This window comes from Aotus nancymaae, unplaced genomic scaffold (assembly GCF_030222135.1).
Source record: "Aotus nancymaae isolate 86718 unplaced genomic scaffold, 86718_ANA_hifiasm-v0.15.2.pri h1tg000019l, whole genome shotgun sequence".
Taxonomy (NCBI): domain Eukaryota; kingdom Metazoa; phylum Chordata; class Mammalia; order Primates; family Aotidae; genus Aotus; species Aotus nancymaae.
The window spans coordinates 58,259,356-58,275,615 of NW_026988431.1; the positions used below are offsets into that span (position 1 = coordinate 58,259,356).

General features: G+C 35.7%; 1 protein-coding gene across 1 annotated transcript in view; it reads right to left on the reverse strand.

Moving 5' to 3' along the window:
- The window catches only part of WDR49 (WD repeat domain 49), a 139,180-nt gene that overhangs the window by 69,319 nt on the left and 53,601 nt on the right, over positions 1-16,260 (reverse strand). Inside the window, 1 exon segment of the mRNA XM_064378521.1 lies at positions 3,350-3,583. Coding sequence (XP_064234591.1) covers positions 3,350-3,583 — 234 coding nt within the window.

Sequence of the window (16,260 nt, forward strand, 5' to 3'; positions counted from 1 at the left end):
CCAAGGACTCCCTCATCCAATCACGACTTGTTCTGCTGCTAGCTGTGAGGGCAAACAGTTGAAATAAAGTATATGGTTTCTTTTAAAAGGCTTTGCATGGCTTAACACCACTTTCCTAGATCAGGATACAAGGGTATCAAAAGACAGGAAGATAAATAAAAGTCAAGGAAATGTGCCAAGCTGCTTTTATACAGGAATTACACTGGGTCCCAACTGAAGTCCGAATACAAGGAAATAATAAAGTGTAGGCAACATGTGGAAATGACAACAGAAGGGAAGGTTTTCAGTAAGTTCAAGCAAAGGGACAGTGTTCAAGAAAGACAGCAAATCAAAGATCAAGAGACCGTGGACTGAAAAAGCATGGGTTCCTGTTACACTTGGGATGAAAAATGGCAATGATTTATCAAGTCTAGTGGTTAAGCGTTCATTTTGTGCTCAGAACAGTGTTATGAACTGTGCGAAAATACAAAAATGGAAGAAAAGGATCTTCCCTTCCGACCAAAAATAGAGGAAGAGAGAGAAATAAGTTTAGTGTTTAACTGGGAAAAGAAGTAAAAAATGTGACCGAAGTTCAGGAAGAGGAGAGGTAAGTGCGGGTTGAGATGGCTCTGGAGACCTCGGGGAGCTGAGGACCGAAGCTGGGGCTTGCAGCTAAATGTTTACAAGACGAAACTGCGTTGGCAAAGAAGAGAAGGAGAAGGAGAAGGATAGACAACTTTCCCACCTCAAGGGGCATTCCTGGGAAGAAGCAGGGGTAGCGACAAACTGCGATTCAGGGTACCCTTCCCTTTCTAATTCTTCCTAACATTTCTCATCACATGCCACATTGTGAAAATACAGATTAAGGAATCTCAAAAAGTTAATAAGAAAAGGGGATGTCATAAAGCAGCAACAGTCACCCTAAGTGGTATGAGGGACCTGAAAGAGTCTTTCAGGGTTGGCAGCATGGGAGATAAGAGGACACTTGCAAGATTTCAGCCCTAACAAGGCAATGCCAGGGAGGCACATGCTATTCCCATTATAAGAGCAGGCATTCCCATAGCCATAAGAGCAATGTTGTTATCACACATTACACATCATGCAGCCTTCAGAAAACTCCACTCTACACTTGAGAGAGAATGGAAGTTTAGAAAGCAAATAATAAATTAATATTATGATGAAAATAGTTTTGACCTCCCAGATTCCCTGAGATCTGAGTCTCCCAGAAGTCCAAGATCACACTGTGAAAAATGTTGTTTCAATCTCAATTCTATGCTTTCTTTTTCCAAGACCAGACAGTGATACATTCAACAATGACCATCACAATCTGGTTCTAAGCTCCTTTTACTGCTTCAACTCCCACAATGTCTATAAAGTATTCCCAAACGTGCCACACCAAAACCCTCTCTCCAAAAATATGCTGTGAGCGCTCAAGCTTCTTTGCAGGTGCCATATTGTATCTTCTGTCTAGAATTACTTCCTCCTCCTCTTAGAGATTTTAGCTTTCGGAGCTCTGCTGAAATGTGACCAAGACTGGCCCCAGGCAGAATTGATCACTCTCCATAAAGAGCACTTTGCTTTTACCTCTGCTTCATTTCACTACATTCTACAGTTTCCTTGTTAGTCATGTGTCTCCCTTCCCTTCTTTCATTCCACAATCCTGTAATGAGCACCTGTCCAGCAATCGTCAGCACTGTGGGTAGGATCCAGATTTTCCCTTAAAGAGCTACTGGGGGGAAGAAACTGTAGTGTATTAATATCTAATTCTTCATTCTTCACACCCGACACTTGTTCCAAATGGTTATATTTGCTTTGTCTAATTACCATAAAATGATAAGTTATCAGTGACTGATGGGAATGTGAGTGATATTTTCTTTGTACTTTTTTGCAATACATTTTCATAATTATAAATGTAATATATACAATGTTCATATTTCTATACCTTAGCAGCTAATAGGAAATGCTGATGTATGTGATACACAGCTCTGTGTGCTTTACATACATATCAATACTTATTTGTTATTCACAGCAAGTGGAGGTGTGAATACTCAATTATATAGTGATACCTCCTATATCATGTATCATATGTCCTATGTACACTGCTCTATTGTTGCCTACAAGTTGCATGTATGTGAGTTACCTTGGATTTATCTTTATGCCCCAAATAAATCCAGATCTCCTTTATGTCTTATTTCCTGAATTCCTAGTGGACTACTGCTCATCTTATGGCCAGACAACATAGGAGCTTAACATCTACACAGAAATTTAGCATTTTAACTTTGCAGATCTCATTAGTAGAATGCTCTCTTGGAAACAAATACATCTCTCAGTGGCCACCAGGGAGTGGCCTTCATAAAGTTCAGTAAAACATTTAGCAGGAAATGTTTTCCTGCAAACAGAATTCAAAATTTGTTTTCTAAAGGATTTTATCTCCTAGAATAACCAGAAAACACTGTTTTAAATAGTGGCATGACACACTACTCATCACTAACAAAGGGCTTTCCACCCCTTGCACAAAATCTCAACTACTCATTTCTGTGTGAATGCAGAAGCTTCTGCAGAAGGGTAAAGAATGGATTGAGTTACTGTTTAATTGACTGCAAGCTGGAAACTTGCTTCTGCCTGGCTCCTGCTGTGCTGTTACCATCAGGCCTGAGGGATTCACTGCAGCAGGCTCACCTCTGAAGTTGCTTGCTCCCTTCATGATACCCACAGGCTGCCCCGCGCTGAGCTCACTGGCTTCACTGGCTGGGCCACCCGTCCTCTGAGAAGGACTGTGGTCTGTGCAGTATCTCTGCTCCAGGGGAGCCCTGCTTCTTCATTGAGATGCAGGTAGTGGTCCCCTAAGCCAAGGCTGCAGAGCGTCATTAAAGTAGTGGGGAGATGAACAGCACTCCTGCTGCATACCAAGTGGCATCACGTTTAACTGAATCACTTTATTATGAATACATTCCGGGCTGCCACTGTGAGCCACTGGTGTAAAATATGCTGGCAAAATGGATCTCTGCTAATTATGTTTCATGCATATTTCAGAACTTTCCACAGGGATACAGGAAGATGGTCTTCATAAAAGGAAATTTTACAACCAGGTTCGCTTGTATTTGGCTCAAGACTAGCAGATAACAGGGATACGTTCAATTATATTAAAGGTTGCTAGCTGGAATGCTGTAATTAGTTATAATTCTACGACTGCTCCTGTGGTCACTGGCTGAAAAGAAAATCAAGTCCACCTGAAAATATACTATTAAATCATTTCTTCCCATATTTGCCTTTACTATATTTGTCTTCCATTTCACCTAAAACTAAGTAAATGAGCCTCTGGACTTGGAGATACATTAGGAGAGTGGAAAAAAAAAAAAAGCATCATTACCTGCTTCAAGATAGAGTTGTAAAGAACACAGGTGACTGCTTTCTCATGGCTTTTCACCCTCTTGCTGGCTTCACTTTTCATTGCCAACAATGCCAGCTGGTTACTAAGCGAGATGAAAAGGCGTCCATGGGCTTCATCAAAGTGGAAGAGACATCTGAACTCCTGACTTTTGGGGAAGAAACAAGCTATCCTCTGGATGGACAGCTGGTGTTGAATATCCCAGAGTCTCAAAACCTGGATGAAAAGTGATAAAATCATATCAATATGTCAAAGATCATTCCAATTTTTTAGCCAGTTTGTTTTCTAGCTCACCCTCAATACCAGGCAGACAGCTGTTCCCTCCACAGTGCTATGATTGGTTCTCTATTCTCTCACAACACCTATTATTTTGTATTCAGTCACCTGTTTATCTCCTAAATTGTCAGCTCCTCTAGGAGAGGGATTGGGTTCTATTTCAGTCCCTGGTATAAATTTGTCATTTAGTAAATGTTTGTGGTAGACAGAATGATAGTTCCCCAAAGATGTCCATGTCCCAATCCCTAGAACCTGTGAATATGTTATCTTAGGTGGCAAAAGAGATTCTGAAGATATGACTAAATTCAGAACTTGGAGATGGTGAGATTTTCCTGGATTATTGGATGAGACCAATCATAACGGTCTTTAAATGTGAAAGAGAGGCAGAAAAATGATCAGAGTGATGCAATATGAGGACTTGTCCTAGTGTTGCTGGCTTTGGAGAGGGCCATGATCCAAGGAAACCAGAAAAGACGAGGAGGGGGATGGATTCTCCCCCAGAGCCGTCAGAAAAGATGACTCATGTTGAATTCTAACCTACAGAATGCAAAATAAACTTGCATTGTTTCAAGCTACTAAGTTCGTGTTCATTTATTATACTAGCAATAGAAAACTAATACAATTCTCTCTCCCTGTCTGTATATACATGTGTATACATATATGTAGATATATTTGTGTAGATATGTTTATATACACACGTGTGTATAGAGGTATGCATACATGTATGTGTATGTATTTTTGGTAAAATCGAAGTGGCATTAAATGAGGTCAAGTTCATGTAATCACAGATATCAAGTTCCTATTCAAACACATTCAAGATACATAAATGATACGCATTAGCCAACGGCTGATAGAAGACAAACACTGAACCCTTGCTCAAGAGATAGGCTGCTTTAGATTCAACAGACATTAAAACATTTTTCCTTTCTATTTTCTCATGGCTCCCTTCATTTCAAAGAAGGTGAGTCACATTACATGTCCCAGGGAGAAAACAAAGATCAGCTTTGCGGGTACAAGTGTTGGGGCTATCGGCAGTGGTGCAGAATTAACAGGCTACTGAGGGAGGGAGGGAAACACCTCTCCAAAAGCAGGTAGCGAGCAAGTCATCAAGACCGTGTTCACTGAAAAAAAAAGTCTGTTGTGTAAAATCAAAAAGCACCACAGGGCTTTTATCTTAACCATGTCTCTGTATCCTAGGGTCAGATTTCCTGTGTTCTAATCTCAGTTCTGTTCCTTACTAACAGCAAACTTTCCTTACTTGTTAGTAAGGAATCTCCAGTAAGTTTTTTTTTTTTTTCCCCCTCTGAGTTTTTAATGTATTGTCTACCTTGCTTAATGCTATGAAAATTAAATGCAAGTCTATGTCGAGCATTTAACATGATGACCAGCCTGTAATGTGTTCAGTGAATGTTACTTATTATTACCTCTATTTTATTTTTTTATTGTATAAATATTAGAACCTAAAAGCAGAAAATGTTATTTCAAGTAAACTAGTCTATCCAACATGAGAATTATTTCTCAGTTATCTATAGAAGATAGTTTCTGTTTAAATGAGTGCTTATTACCCCATAAGACAGGCAATCTTAAGGTTATTAACCTATTTTAAATAATATACTCTGGAAAAAAAACTATTGAAAATGATGGTTCTGTCCAAACTCATCAAATGTATTTATCCATATATACATAAAATTTGACATATAATTTACTTGGGTACATAGACACACCTCACAAACCTGCTAACATGCCCTAGGAATCTACAAGATGGGAATCTCTACAGTAATTACTAAATATGTTCAGACAAAGACGTCTTCTTCTACCTTTTGATTCTATCCTACCCTCTCCTCACACCTGCATGAGCTTCCTCTTACCCCTCTTCTCCAGCTTAAGTGATGCCAAGTCCTTCAACTATTTTATTACCAGTTTTCAGATCTCCCTATCAGCAGCCATGTGGCCTCTTTATTCTCTCAATGCCTACGTTTCCACTCTCTCTAGGGGAGGATAGTCATCCAGACCTTGTTTATTTTTAAAACCATAGTAAGATGTGTCCATTGCATAAAGTCAAATCTCACCAAAAGGCTTTTAACTCAACCCATATATTCTACCCCAAGTCCTAATCCTTAGAGATGGCCTTTTTTCACTCTTTTGGGGTTATGATTTTCTCCATAATGTGACAATAATATCATTGTGCACACATGTATATATGTGTGTAGTACATACATGTTATATAATTATAGCTACTCAGAAAGAGAAAAATTACTTATATTCCTTTCTCCCTTTCTACTCCCATTTCTCCCAAGTTAGCATTTTAATTTTTTTAGTCCTATTGGTTTTTTAATTTTAAATGTTTATATATTAATTGTTGACCCACTAATTTAACACTATCTCTATGCACCTAAAAATCTTTAAAGATTTGCTTTAAGCAAGTCACCCAGAATTGAGCCAATACAATATTTCCAGTGTGTTCTAATCATTACAGGTGCTATGATTTCTTTAAAGCAGCCTATTTTTGCATTAGCTAATTAAGCCTCTCCATCATGCTTTTCACTTGCCTTGATGTCTTAATTGAGCAAAATTCTAGATATTATTCCCATGAACAAATAACCATGCCAGATGTCTACTATCCTTTTTCCAAAAATATATTTTCAATTAAGACTAATTGTTTCCTATTTTTAATCGAGAGTTTCAAGGGACAGTATTATTTTGAATCCTAGTTTAATTATATTGACAATTCCTCCCTGACTTCTCCACATACCCCATGGGACATTGATATGGCTTGGCTTCGTGCCATTGTGTCACCACCCAAACTTCATCTTGAATTGCAATACACAGGTGTTGAGGGAGAAACTTGGTAGGAGGTGATTGGATCATGGCGGCGACTTTTCCTATGCTGTTCTCGTGATAGTGAGTTTTTATGAGATCTGATGGTTTTGTAAGCAACTGGCATTTCCCCTGCTTGCACCTCTCTCTCCTGCCGTGTGAAGAAGGTCCTCGATTCCCCTTCACTTTCTGCCATAATTGTATGTTCCTGAGGCCGCCTCAGCTGTGCAGAACTGTGAGTCAATTCCTCACAGTTCCTTTTTAAATTCCTTTGTAAATTACACTGTCTGGGGTAATTTTTTATAGCAGTGTATAAATGGGCTAATACAGACATAGCATTCAATTAATATTTTTTAATTAAAGATTCTGGCTCACTATATCTATACCCAGATCATTGATGAAAAGACCAAACCGGATAGGCCCAAGAATACAACATTCCCACAGAAAAATCTGCCTCACTTCTACATATTTACCTAATCGAAGATCTCATATAATCCACAGTGAAATTTTATGGGACTTTTTCAAATATCTTGTAGAAATAATCATGTTTTTAGCATAGGGTAACGTCTCCATTTACTCTAAGGACCAGCCCTTATAACAAGCTTGAACTAACCTAGTCAGTCTCTACTTGGTAAATCACATCACCAATCCCTCTAACCCTAAGAATTTAGATTCATAGAGAAAATTGGGTTTCCTTGGCAAGGATTTTTATTAAATAACTCATTCCGGTTTTTAAGCATCACTAAAAAAAATTTTTTTTATTTAAAACATTCTGGCAGCTCTCCAGGAAATGTTTATCTTAAAAATATAAATTGTGTTCTAAATGTAAATAGAATTGATAAGCTCTTATTTTGAATGTTACAGTTGTAAATTTACATACATCTAGATCACTCTCAAATACTTATTACTAATGATAGTCATGTCTTCATCATTCACAATCCTGTCTTGTTTAGTATGGACTCCTTCTAAGAAATAGAAACTAACTTCATTTCAGAATAATATAGGGTATAGTTGAGTACACATTGACAATAACTCCACAGTATTAATGAACTATATATAATTTCTCCAGAATCATTTTCCATTGTGTTAAGTAATTTATATTGGATCTGATATTTCACCAACATTTAGTCACATAAATTATGATAAATTAAAAACAGGTGAGCTACAACCTGTCTAGTCTACAACAGATTACTTCTTGTTAGCAATTAAAACTAGAAATATTTTTATTAGAATGTGTATATTCATTATTTTTTTATATTAATGTTTACTGTTCTTATTCCTCTGGGGAATCCTAAACTCTCTCAATTAATGATCCCACTAAGTTCTCCTTCCATCTTTAATTCTCTAATTTTGCTTTCTGCTGAGAATTAAGCAACAGCATTGAAGTACAGCCATTAAAGCATAAAATGGGTGATGGTATATGACCTCCCATATGTTCTTAATTTTCCCTACTAGTGGTTTTTAAACTTGACTTTAGAAACACCTATGATGCTCTCAAAATCTCCTATGCTCTGGCTCTTTCCCAGACCAATTAAATCAGAATCTCTGAAGAGGGGGCTTGGACTTTAGTGTTTTTTCAAATTTTCCCCAGTATTTCCTTTGTATATACCTAACTTCTCTGTTTTGTTTTAAGGTCAATGATAATCTCCTTGAAAAATAAATCTCTCAGATTAATTTAGTAATATCACGTAGCATGGCTTTAAACCAGATAATTGTATTCCCCTTCTTTTTAAATCAGTCTATAACCTTTTAATCATAAAAAACCTCACATTCAGTTTTATTAATCAAGTCCTTTGACACAAATGTCACTTAAATATCTAGTTATTTGAGAATCCTGTGTTCTCATCTTCTTTTATATTGAAGTTGATTTCTGGAATAGAATTAAGCCACAGTTCAGAAAGTAGTATATTTCATTTCAATTTTCATTTCAGATATCCTAGAGAGGTTTTCTTTATTCCAAGCAGAAAAAAATAGATTGACAAACTTTTAAGCTTAAAAATTACAATACAATAATTTTTATCTCATCCACAAAGTTTTATTTAAATTGTGCTTATCTATTTACATGATTATGTCTGAGAACTTGTGACATCTGTCCAAACTCAGATTTACTAAGTCAAGTCCATGAAAGGGCATATTTGGGTGCTCTGTATTTTGTCTTCATTTTTATATTAGCAAGAATAAGCACCTAAGCTTATGATTTTATTTTAAGGCAAATTTTGCCTTAATTAGTAATATATAGCTTTTCAAATAATAATGACATTTCCTTGCATAATCACTATCTTCATTCGACTGTTAACCTTTTAGTAATGCAGTATTATAAGTGAATACTATATTATTTATATACAATAGATCTAGGAACCAATGGTTTGAGACTTGACACCCAGTCTTAGTTTTCATCCTGGTCAATTTAGCTATGTGATTTTTATCTTTCCATTTTCTCATCTTTCTGCTGAAGAGGCCCCTACCAGCTCTGGAAATCTGTCAGTTCTGTCTACAATGTAGTCAAATTACTCAATCCATTGTCTAAATACTCTAACAATATTTCAAACAAATTCGAGAAGGTATATTGTGAGGACTGAATTAAAGAATGTAGGACATCACCATGTTTTCAGTCTAGCTTTGCTGAAGAATCTCCTACTCCCTACTAGAGATGGACAGAATCACTATTATTCACATAAGGAATAATAAAACTATAATAAATAAATAAGTAAATAGATAAATAAAGCTTTTCTTTGCTACAAATATTTTATTTATAAGTGGATAACTTCATAGATGTAAGTAGGGGTATGAATAGATGTGTGAAGAGATAGAAAATCTATTTTCAGTGCACTTTTAAATCCAAATCTGTATTATTTACATACTAGCAACATGTTTAAAGTAGTCAGAAAATAAAACAATTAGTAATTTCCTAATAAAGGCATAAAAGTAAAGAAGTAGAAAACAGACTCCGATGACTCCATTTAAAGGAGCTCTGTTTGTCTTTATCAAACATTTACAAACTCCTGTCATCCTATAAGAAATAGATATAAAATAACAGTAAGAAGGGAGAGAGGGAGAGAGTGTGTGTGTGTGTTGCTGGGGGATTTCTGAGGCCAGCAGTGCAGCAGCTCACCAGGAGCAATCCACACAAATGGAGCGCCTACTTGCAGATAATAGGATAACAGGAACGGAGGGCATTGCTTTTTCTGAACACACTTTTATGTACTAACAATCTATTTATTTAGAAGTTAAGCCTTTCAGTAATCCACAAAGCATAATCAGTAAATGCTTGAAGACAATTTTGTTTGACATGATATATGCTAGCAGAGCTATTGTACTGAATACCTTGGCTAAAGTTTTTATCTTAAAGTCATGTAACAGTTCTTCCTTCAAGAAAGATTTTTGCTATTTTTTTTTTCCAGGTCTGAAATCAAACTTAAAATACTAGTTTGAAATTAAAATCTTCTCCTCTGCCATTTATCTTTAAATTGCTATTATAACTATTATCTTCTATGTTTTTTGTTCTCTTCAACAGAAATGAGAGAAGACACACAGGTCTAAGACTCGAATTTCCATTATGCGTCTGTTTATTATTGACCTTGAAAGAGGCAAAATGTTTCCTAACAACTCTGAATTATTGGGCAGAAATCTCATTGTTTTCCCAGTTCAAATTTGCGATAGGCTGGGCATGGTGGCTCGTGCCTGTAATCTCAGCACTTTGGGAGGCGGAGGCAGGAGAATCACTTGAGATCAGGAATTGACCTGCCGGCCGACATGAAATCATATCTAAAAATACAAAAAATTAGCCAGGCGTGGTTGCACAGGCCTGTAATCCCAGCTACATGGGAGTCTGAGGCAGGAGAATTGCTTGAGCCTGAGAAGCAGAGGTTGCAGTGAGCCAAGATCACTGCACTCCAGCCTGAGCAATAGAATGAGACTTTTATCTCAAATAGCAATAACAACACACACACACACACACACACACACACACACACACACACAAATAAATTTGCAATAAATTTAATGTCAACATTTCATTTAAGGTACTTTCTTCTTTCAGGACAGATGTTCATTTGGAGAATTGTTAAATCTCAATTCTTTGCAATTATCATTATTCACATAACATTAAAATCTTAACAGAATTTGTTTTGCCTTTAAAAATGCCTTTTAACTCTACCTTTCAATGTTCACAGCATCTTTTTTAATTTGCAAGGTAAATTAAAACTTTAAATTTTTAAAAATATTTTACTCAACATTTATACTAACAACTTTGAAAGAAAGAAATCAAAAGCAACTACAACATGAGAATTCAGATTCAATTATCATTAAAAACTAGGTTTTTTCCTACTTCAAAGAAATGCAATTTTGAATAAAACATAATTTTTGGCTGGCTGTGGTGGCCACAACTGTAATATCAGCACTTTGGGAGGCCAAGGTGGGAAAATCGTTTGATGCCAGGAGTTTGAGACCAGCCTGGGCAATGTACCAAGACCCTGTCTCTATAAAAAATCCAGAAAAATAAAGCATAATTTGTTGCTTTGCTGGGCCTTCATGGAGTAAGAAGCGTTTCCATGGGCTAAAAAAACATGAGGGAAAAAGAAACAAACTTAAAATGGGGACAGTGAACGGTAGGCCTAAAGGAAAGAGCTACAGCCAGAAGCTGAGCCTTGGCCCACTAGCAAGGTAGGCATTGAAGTGGGACTATTGAACTGGACAGCCGAGATGCAGCATGGAGTAGCCTCAAGACGGTAGTTTTGCACATTTCCACCCTACAGAAACAAACACAAATCCCTTCTCTGGAAGAAAGTATCTTCAGTTTAGTTCCTCAGAATGACTATATATTAATAACAGTAAAAAATGAGGGAACAATGAAAGATAACTAAACATAAAAGGAAACAAGTCATTATGAGGACGAATCGCCAGAATAGAAATATCAAATTTAGATCGCAAAGAACTCCAGATATTCTTATTACAAGAAAGAATATAAAATAATAAAGTATAACATTAAAGAGCTAAAAGTCAGAATCCCCTAAATGAACAAGCAACAACAGACTATCCAAATTACCAGAGTAAAGAAAAGAAACCTTTTAGAAAATAAGTTAGTTGAAATTAAAATCCAATGTATGGGTTGTATAAAAAATGGCCTCCTCTCCATTAGAAACAACCCCATGAAAGTCAAGAATATGATAAGAATGCCTCCTAAAATACAGAGAAAAAGATCTGAACATAGAATGGAACGTAAATTAAGGCATGCAAATTTTATGGAAGATAGTGAAGAGCGAATAAACGGAGAAATACTGAGAGCCCTTTTTCAATATTTTAAAGATGTTAAACATTATCAAACTCAATGAAATTTTAATCCAAATACTAATAAGGCTTTTCATGGAAACGGGACATTTGTATTGATCTTAAAATTTACTTGGAAGGATAATATATCAGAGGACAGTTCAAATAGACAAAGAAAAACAGTAAGTAGGAATTACTCTACCGGGCATCAAAATACACAATAAAGATAGAATGGTTAAACCATGGTATACTGTTATAGGAAAAAAACAAGTAAATTAATGGAAAGAATAAAGCATATACAAACAAATGTATGTATATATAGTAATTCAGATGATGATAATGGCATTTCAAACCAGTAGGAGAGACAGATTATTAAAAAAAAAACCTTAGTCAACCATTTGTAGGAAAAAAAGCTACACAAAAATGAACTATTAGGTTAAATGCAAAAAAATTAGAAAAGGTATTAGCAGAAAATAAGAATATTTTTATAATAACTTATAAATTAGAGATGTGGAAGATATTTTGTGTCTAAGCTAGACACGAAATTTAGAGCTATAAAAAAACCATTCCTCTGACTCTTTTTTTAAGCCTTGACTTTTTCTTGATTGTAATAGCTTAAAATTTTTGATTAACTTTTATTTTTTATATACATTGCAAATATCTTGCCTCTTTAAAGCATTAATTTTTAAACTTTGTTTTTTACATTCAAAAGTTTTAAATCTTTATAAAATTGAATCTGAGAAATGATTTTCTTAAGTAAATGGCATGATCAGATAATGCACAAAATCAAAAAATATAAATGGCCAATATTTGTAAAAGAAATACACCCTAGTTTTTTGTTCATCAGATTTACACACAAAAATGAACCCATTTGCACTACTGATGAGAGTATGGGAACACAGGCACTTTCATATATGTCTGAGCATGGCTATTGGTACAACATTTTTTCATTATAATAGGCAATATTTCTGTAAAGCCTTTGAGATCTAATAGTAGCAGAACTTCTAGAGACGTATTACAAAAAAATTAACCTAAGTGGTCTCAAAGGGGTGTGTGTGTGTGGGTGTATCATGGTTAACAAAGGTAAAAAAACTTAGAAACTACTCTTTTAATCAATAGGTGATTAAGTAGTCAAATTATGGCCATCCACACCATGAATTACTACATAAGCAAAAAATACAGATATATCTATCTCTGTCTATCTGTCTATCTATAAAGATCTCCAAGAGATACTGTTTAGGAAGAAGCAAACTGTAGAAAAATGTGTCATATGATACAATTTACATAAAAGCTAATAATAAATACCCTGTATTTATTCACACTCATGATATATAATGACAAAGTCACCTATCATTATTAGACATTGTTATATATAACATTAAGTATATAGCAAAACAATATGAGAAGATATGCATCAAGGGTTGATAAGTTATTCCTTGGGAGAGAAATTCATTTGAAGGGGAGATGATCACAAGGAATATTTACTTTTTGCACTACATGCCTCTTCGTCGTTTGTAATTTTTATAAGAGGGCATTAATCCATTTACTGGTATACTTTAAACAAAATAAAAATGCTTTGTTTCTGGATGAATAGATGAAAGTCAGCGTTGGGACAGTGTGGGGAAAAAGAAAAGACGAATGGGTGAGATGTAGTCATTCCACACAAGTCTTGTCTTTTCTTTTTTTTTAAACCAACCATAGGTCTACAATATAGAAAGCAGGTTCTGAGAAAAATCAGAACCTCAAACAAAAGATTAAGCCACAAACTGATTTGCTTCTGCTGACCAAATCAGAATTAGTGGCCTAGGGGAGAATAGTTAGGAGTAATGAAAAAACTGAATTGGACTCACAGGCTGAATGTCAGTCTCCAGCAGAGAGATTTTACAAAAGCTTCAAAAATCTTTTTCACTCCCCATAGCGGTTCCTCTCCAAATGACTAAGTTACTTGCCCTCAGCAGGGCCTTACCACCAGTGACTGCCATCTCAAGAGAATCAGTTTAGGAGTTCAAAGCAAAATAAAACTGAACTCTTTAATCATCACTGAAAAGTAGCAATAGAGGTTTTCAAAAAAGAAATGAAGTTTCAGATAATTTTGGAGAAAAATTTGTAGATCTAAATTGCTTTGTCTACAGATCTTCTAATTCGGCAATTCATTGACCAAAACATGTTTCAATTAAAAGCTCTTGGAAACATAATGTTATTTCATTTTATTCTAACTTAGCCCCAGTCCTATAAAATATCCAAAAGAATTTGACGGCAATAAAGCAGAGGCTTACCCTGGTGGCAGAATGCCTTGTTGTCTGTTGTAAAGACATAAAGACTGAGATCATGGTGCATTTATTAAAGTGAAATAGATTTAGACTAACATGAAAGACAATATGACAAGATTTATTATAATGTAATGCAAACAAAATAGAAATAGAAAGATAAACTGTTTTTGGAAGAGGCCAGGTAGTCTTAGCATTGATGATAGCTATACATAATCAACTGTGACTCTAAAGACATTTTTTCACTTGCTTTTACATTATAAAACCTCTCGGGGAAGTCTGTAATGATAAAATATCTGATACTTGTTTCATATTTATGTTCAATAAAGATTCTTTAACTACAATTTTTTGAGGACCTGGTATATATATATATATATATATGGCATAATTCAAAAAAGATATTGCCCCCAACCTTATGAATCCTATCATTTAGTTGATAGTTATACTGTTTCACATATTATATTCAACATGTATTTAATACATTAATATTTGCTAGGTCTTGGGAAACACAAAAATAAATTCAACGAATAATCTTTGCCTTCAAGCAATCAGAAACTAAAGAAAACTACAATATGCGTATACAATGCTCTGGTATCCAAGTGAGATTGTGTTAAATTCAATAGTGGAAATGAAACAAAGTGCTAAAAGATCCCAAAAAGCACAACTAAATCTAACTAGAGCATCATCAAAGGTTTCACTCAAGTTTCGTTGGTACTTTAGACTCAAATGTCTTCACTTCAAGCTGTCAACATATAATTATTAAATAAGCAATGCAAGGTGGAAGCACTGAAGCACTGTGACAAATGCCAATCATACAAGCTGAAAAGACATTGACCTTTTTTTTCTTTCCCCACCTTTTGAGACAGGGTCTCTGTCACCCAGGCTAGAGTGCAATGGCATGATCACACTTGACTGCAGCCTCAACCTCCCAGCTTCATGTGATTGCTCTACCTCAGCCTTTCAGGTAGCTGGGACTACACGTGCATGCCATCATGTCCACTAATTTCTGTATTTTTTGGTAGAGACACGGTTTTGCCATGTTGCCCAGGCTGGTCTTGAACTCCTAGGCTTAAGTGATCTGCCCACCTCAGCCTCCCAAACTGCTGGGATTACAAGTGTGAGGCACCATGCCAGCCCTCTTTTTTTTCTAATTAATTTTTTATTTTGGTGGGTATGGAGGAGGTGTATATATTTATTGATTACATGAGATACTCTGATACAGATACACATTGCAAAAACATCACATCAGGGCAAATGGACTAGCTATCACCTCAAGAATTTATCCTGTATGTTACAAGCAATCCAATTATATTATTTTAGTTATTTTTAAATGTAAAAATAAACTCTTTTTGATTATAGTCACTCCTTTCTGTGAGCAAATACTAGGTCCCCTTAATTTTTTCTACTTTTTGTACCCATTAACCATACCCACTTCCTCTCCAAACCTCCCCCACCACGACCCTTCCCAGCCTCTACTAACAATTCTTCTATCTTCATGAGTTCCATTGTTTTAATTTTTAGCTCCCACATATAAGTGAGAACACATGAAGTTTGTCTTTCTCTACCTGGCTTATTTCACTAAGCGTAACGACCTCCAGTTCCAACCACGTTGTTGCAAATGACAGGATCTCATTCTGTTTCATGACGGAATAGTACTCCACTGTTTATAAAGACCACATTTTCTTAATCCACTTACCTTTTGATGGACAGTCGGGTTGCTTCCTAATCAGTGCTTCAGTAAACATGGAAGTGCAGATACCTATATGATATACTGATTTCTTTTCTTTGGGGTACATACCTAGCCGTGGGAATGCTGGATCATATGGCAGCTCAATTTTTAGCTTTTTGAAGAACTTCCAAACTGTTCTTTATAGTGGTTGTACCAATATACATTCCTACCAACAATGCATGAGAATACCCTTTCATCCACATCCTTGCCAGCATTTGTATATGCCTGTCTTTTGATATAAGCCATTTTAACTAGGGTGAGATGATACCTCATTGTAGTTTGGGACTTGCATTTCTCTGACAATAAATAACGCTGAGCACCTTTCCACATGCCTGTTTGCCATTTGTCGTCTTTTGAGAAATGTATGTTCAGGTATTTAGCCCATTTTTAATCAGATTATTAGATTTTTTTCCTAGAGTTGTTTGAGTTCTTATATATTCTGATTATTAATCTCTTGTCAGACAGTTTGCAAATATTTTCTCCCATTCTGTGAGTTGACTGTTAACTTTACTGATTGTATACTTCGCTGTGCAGAAGTA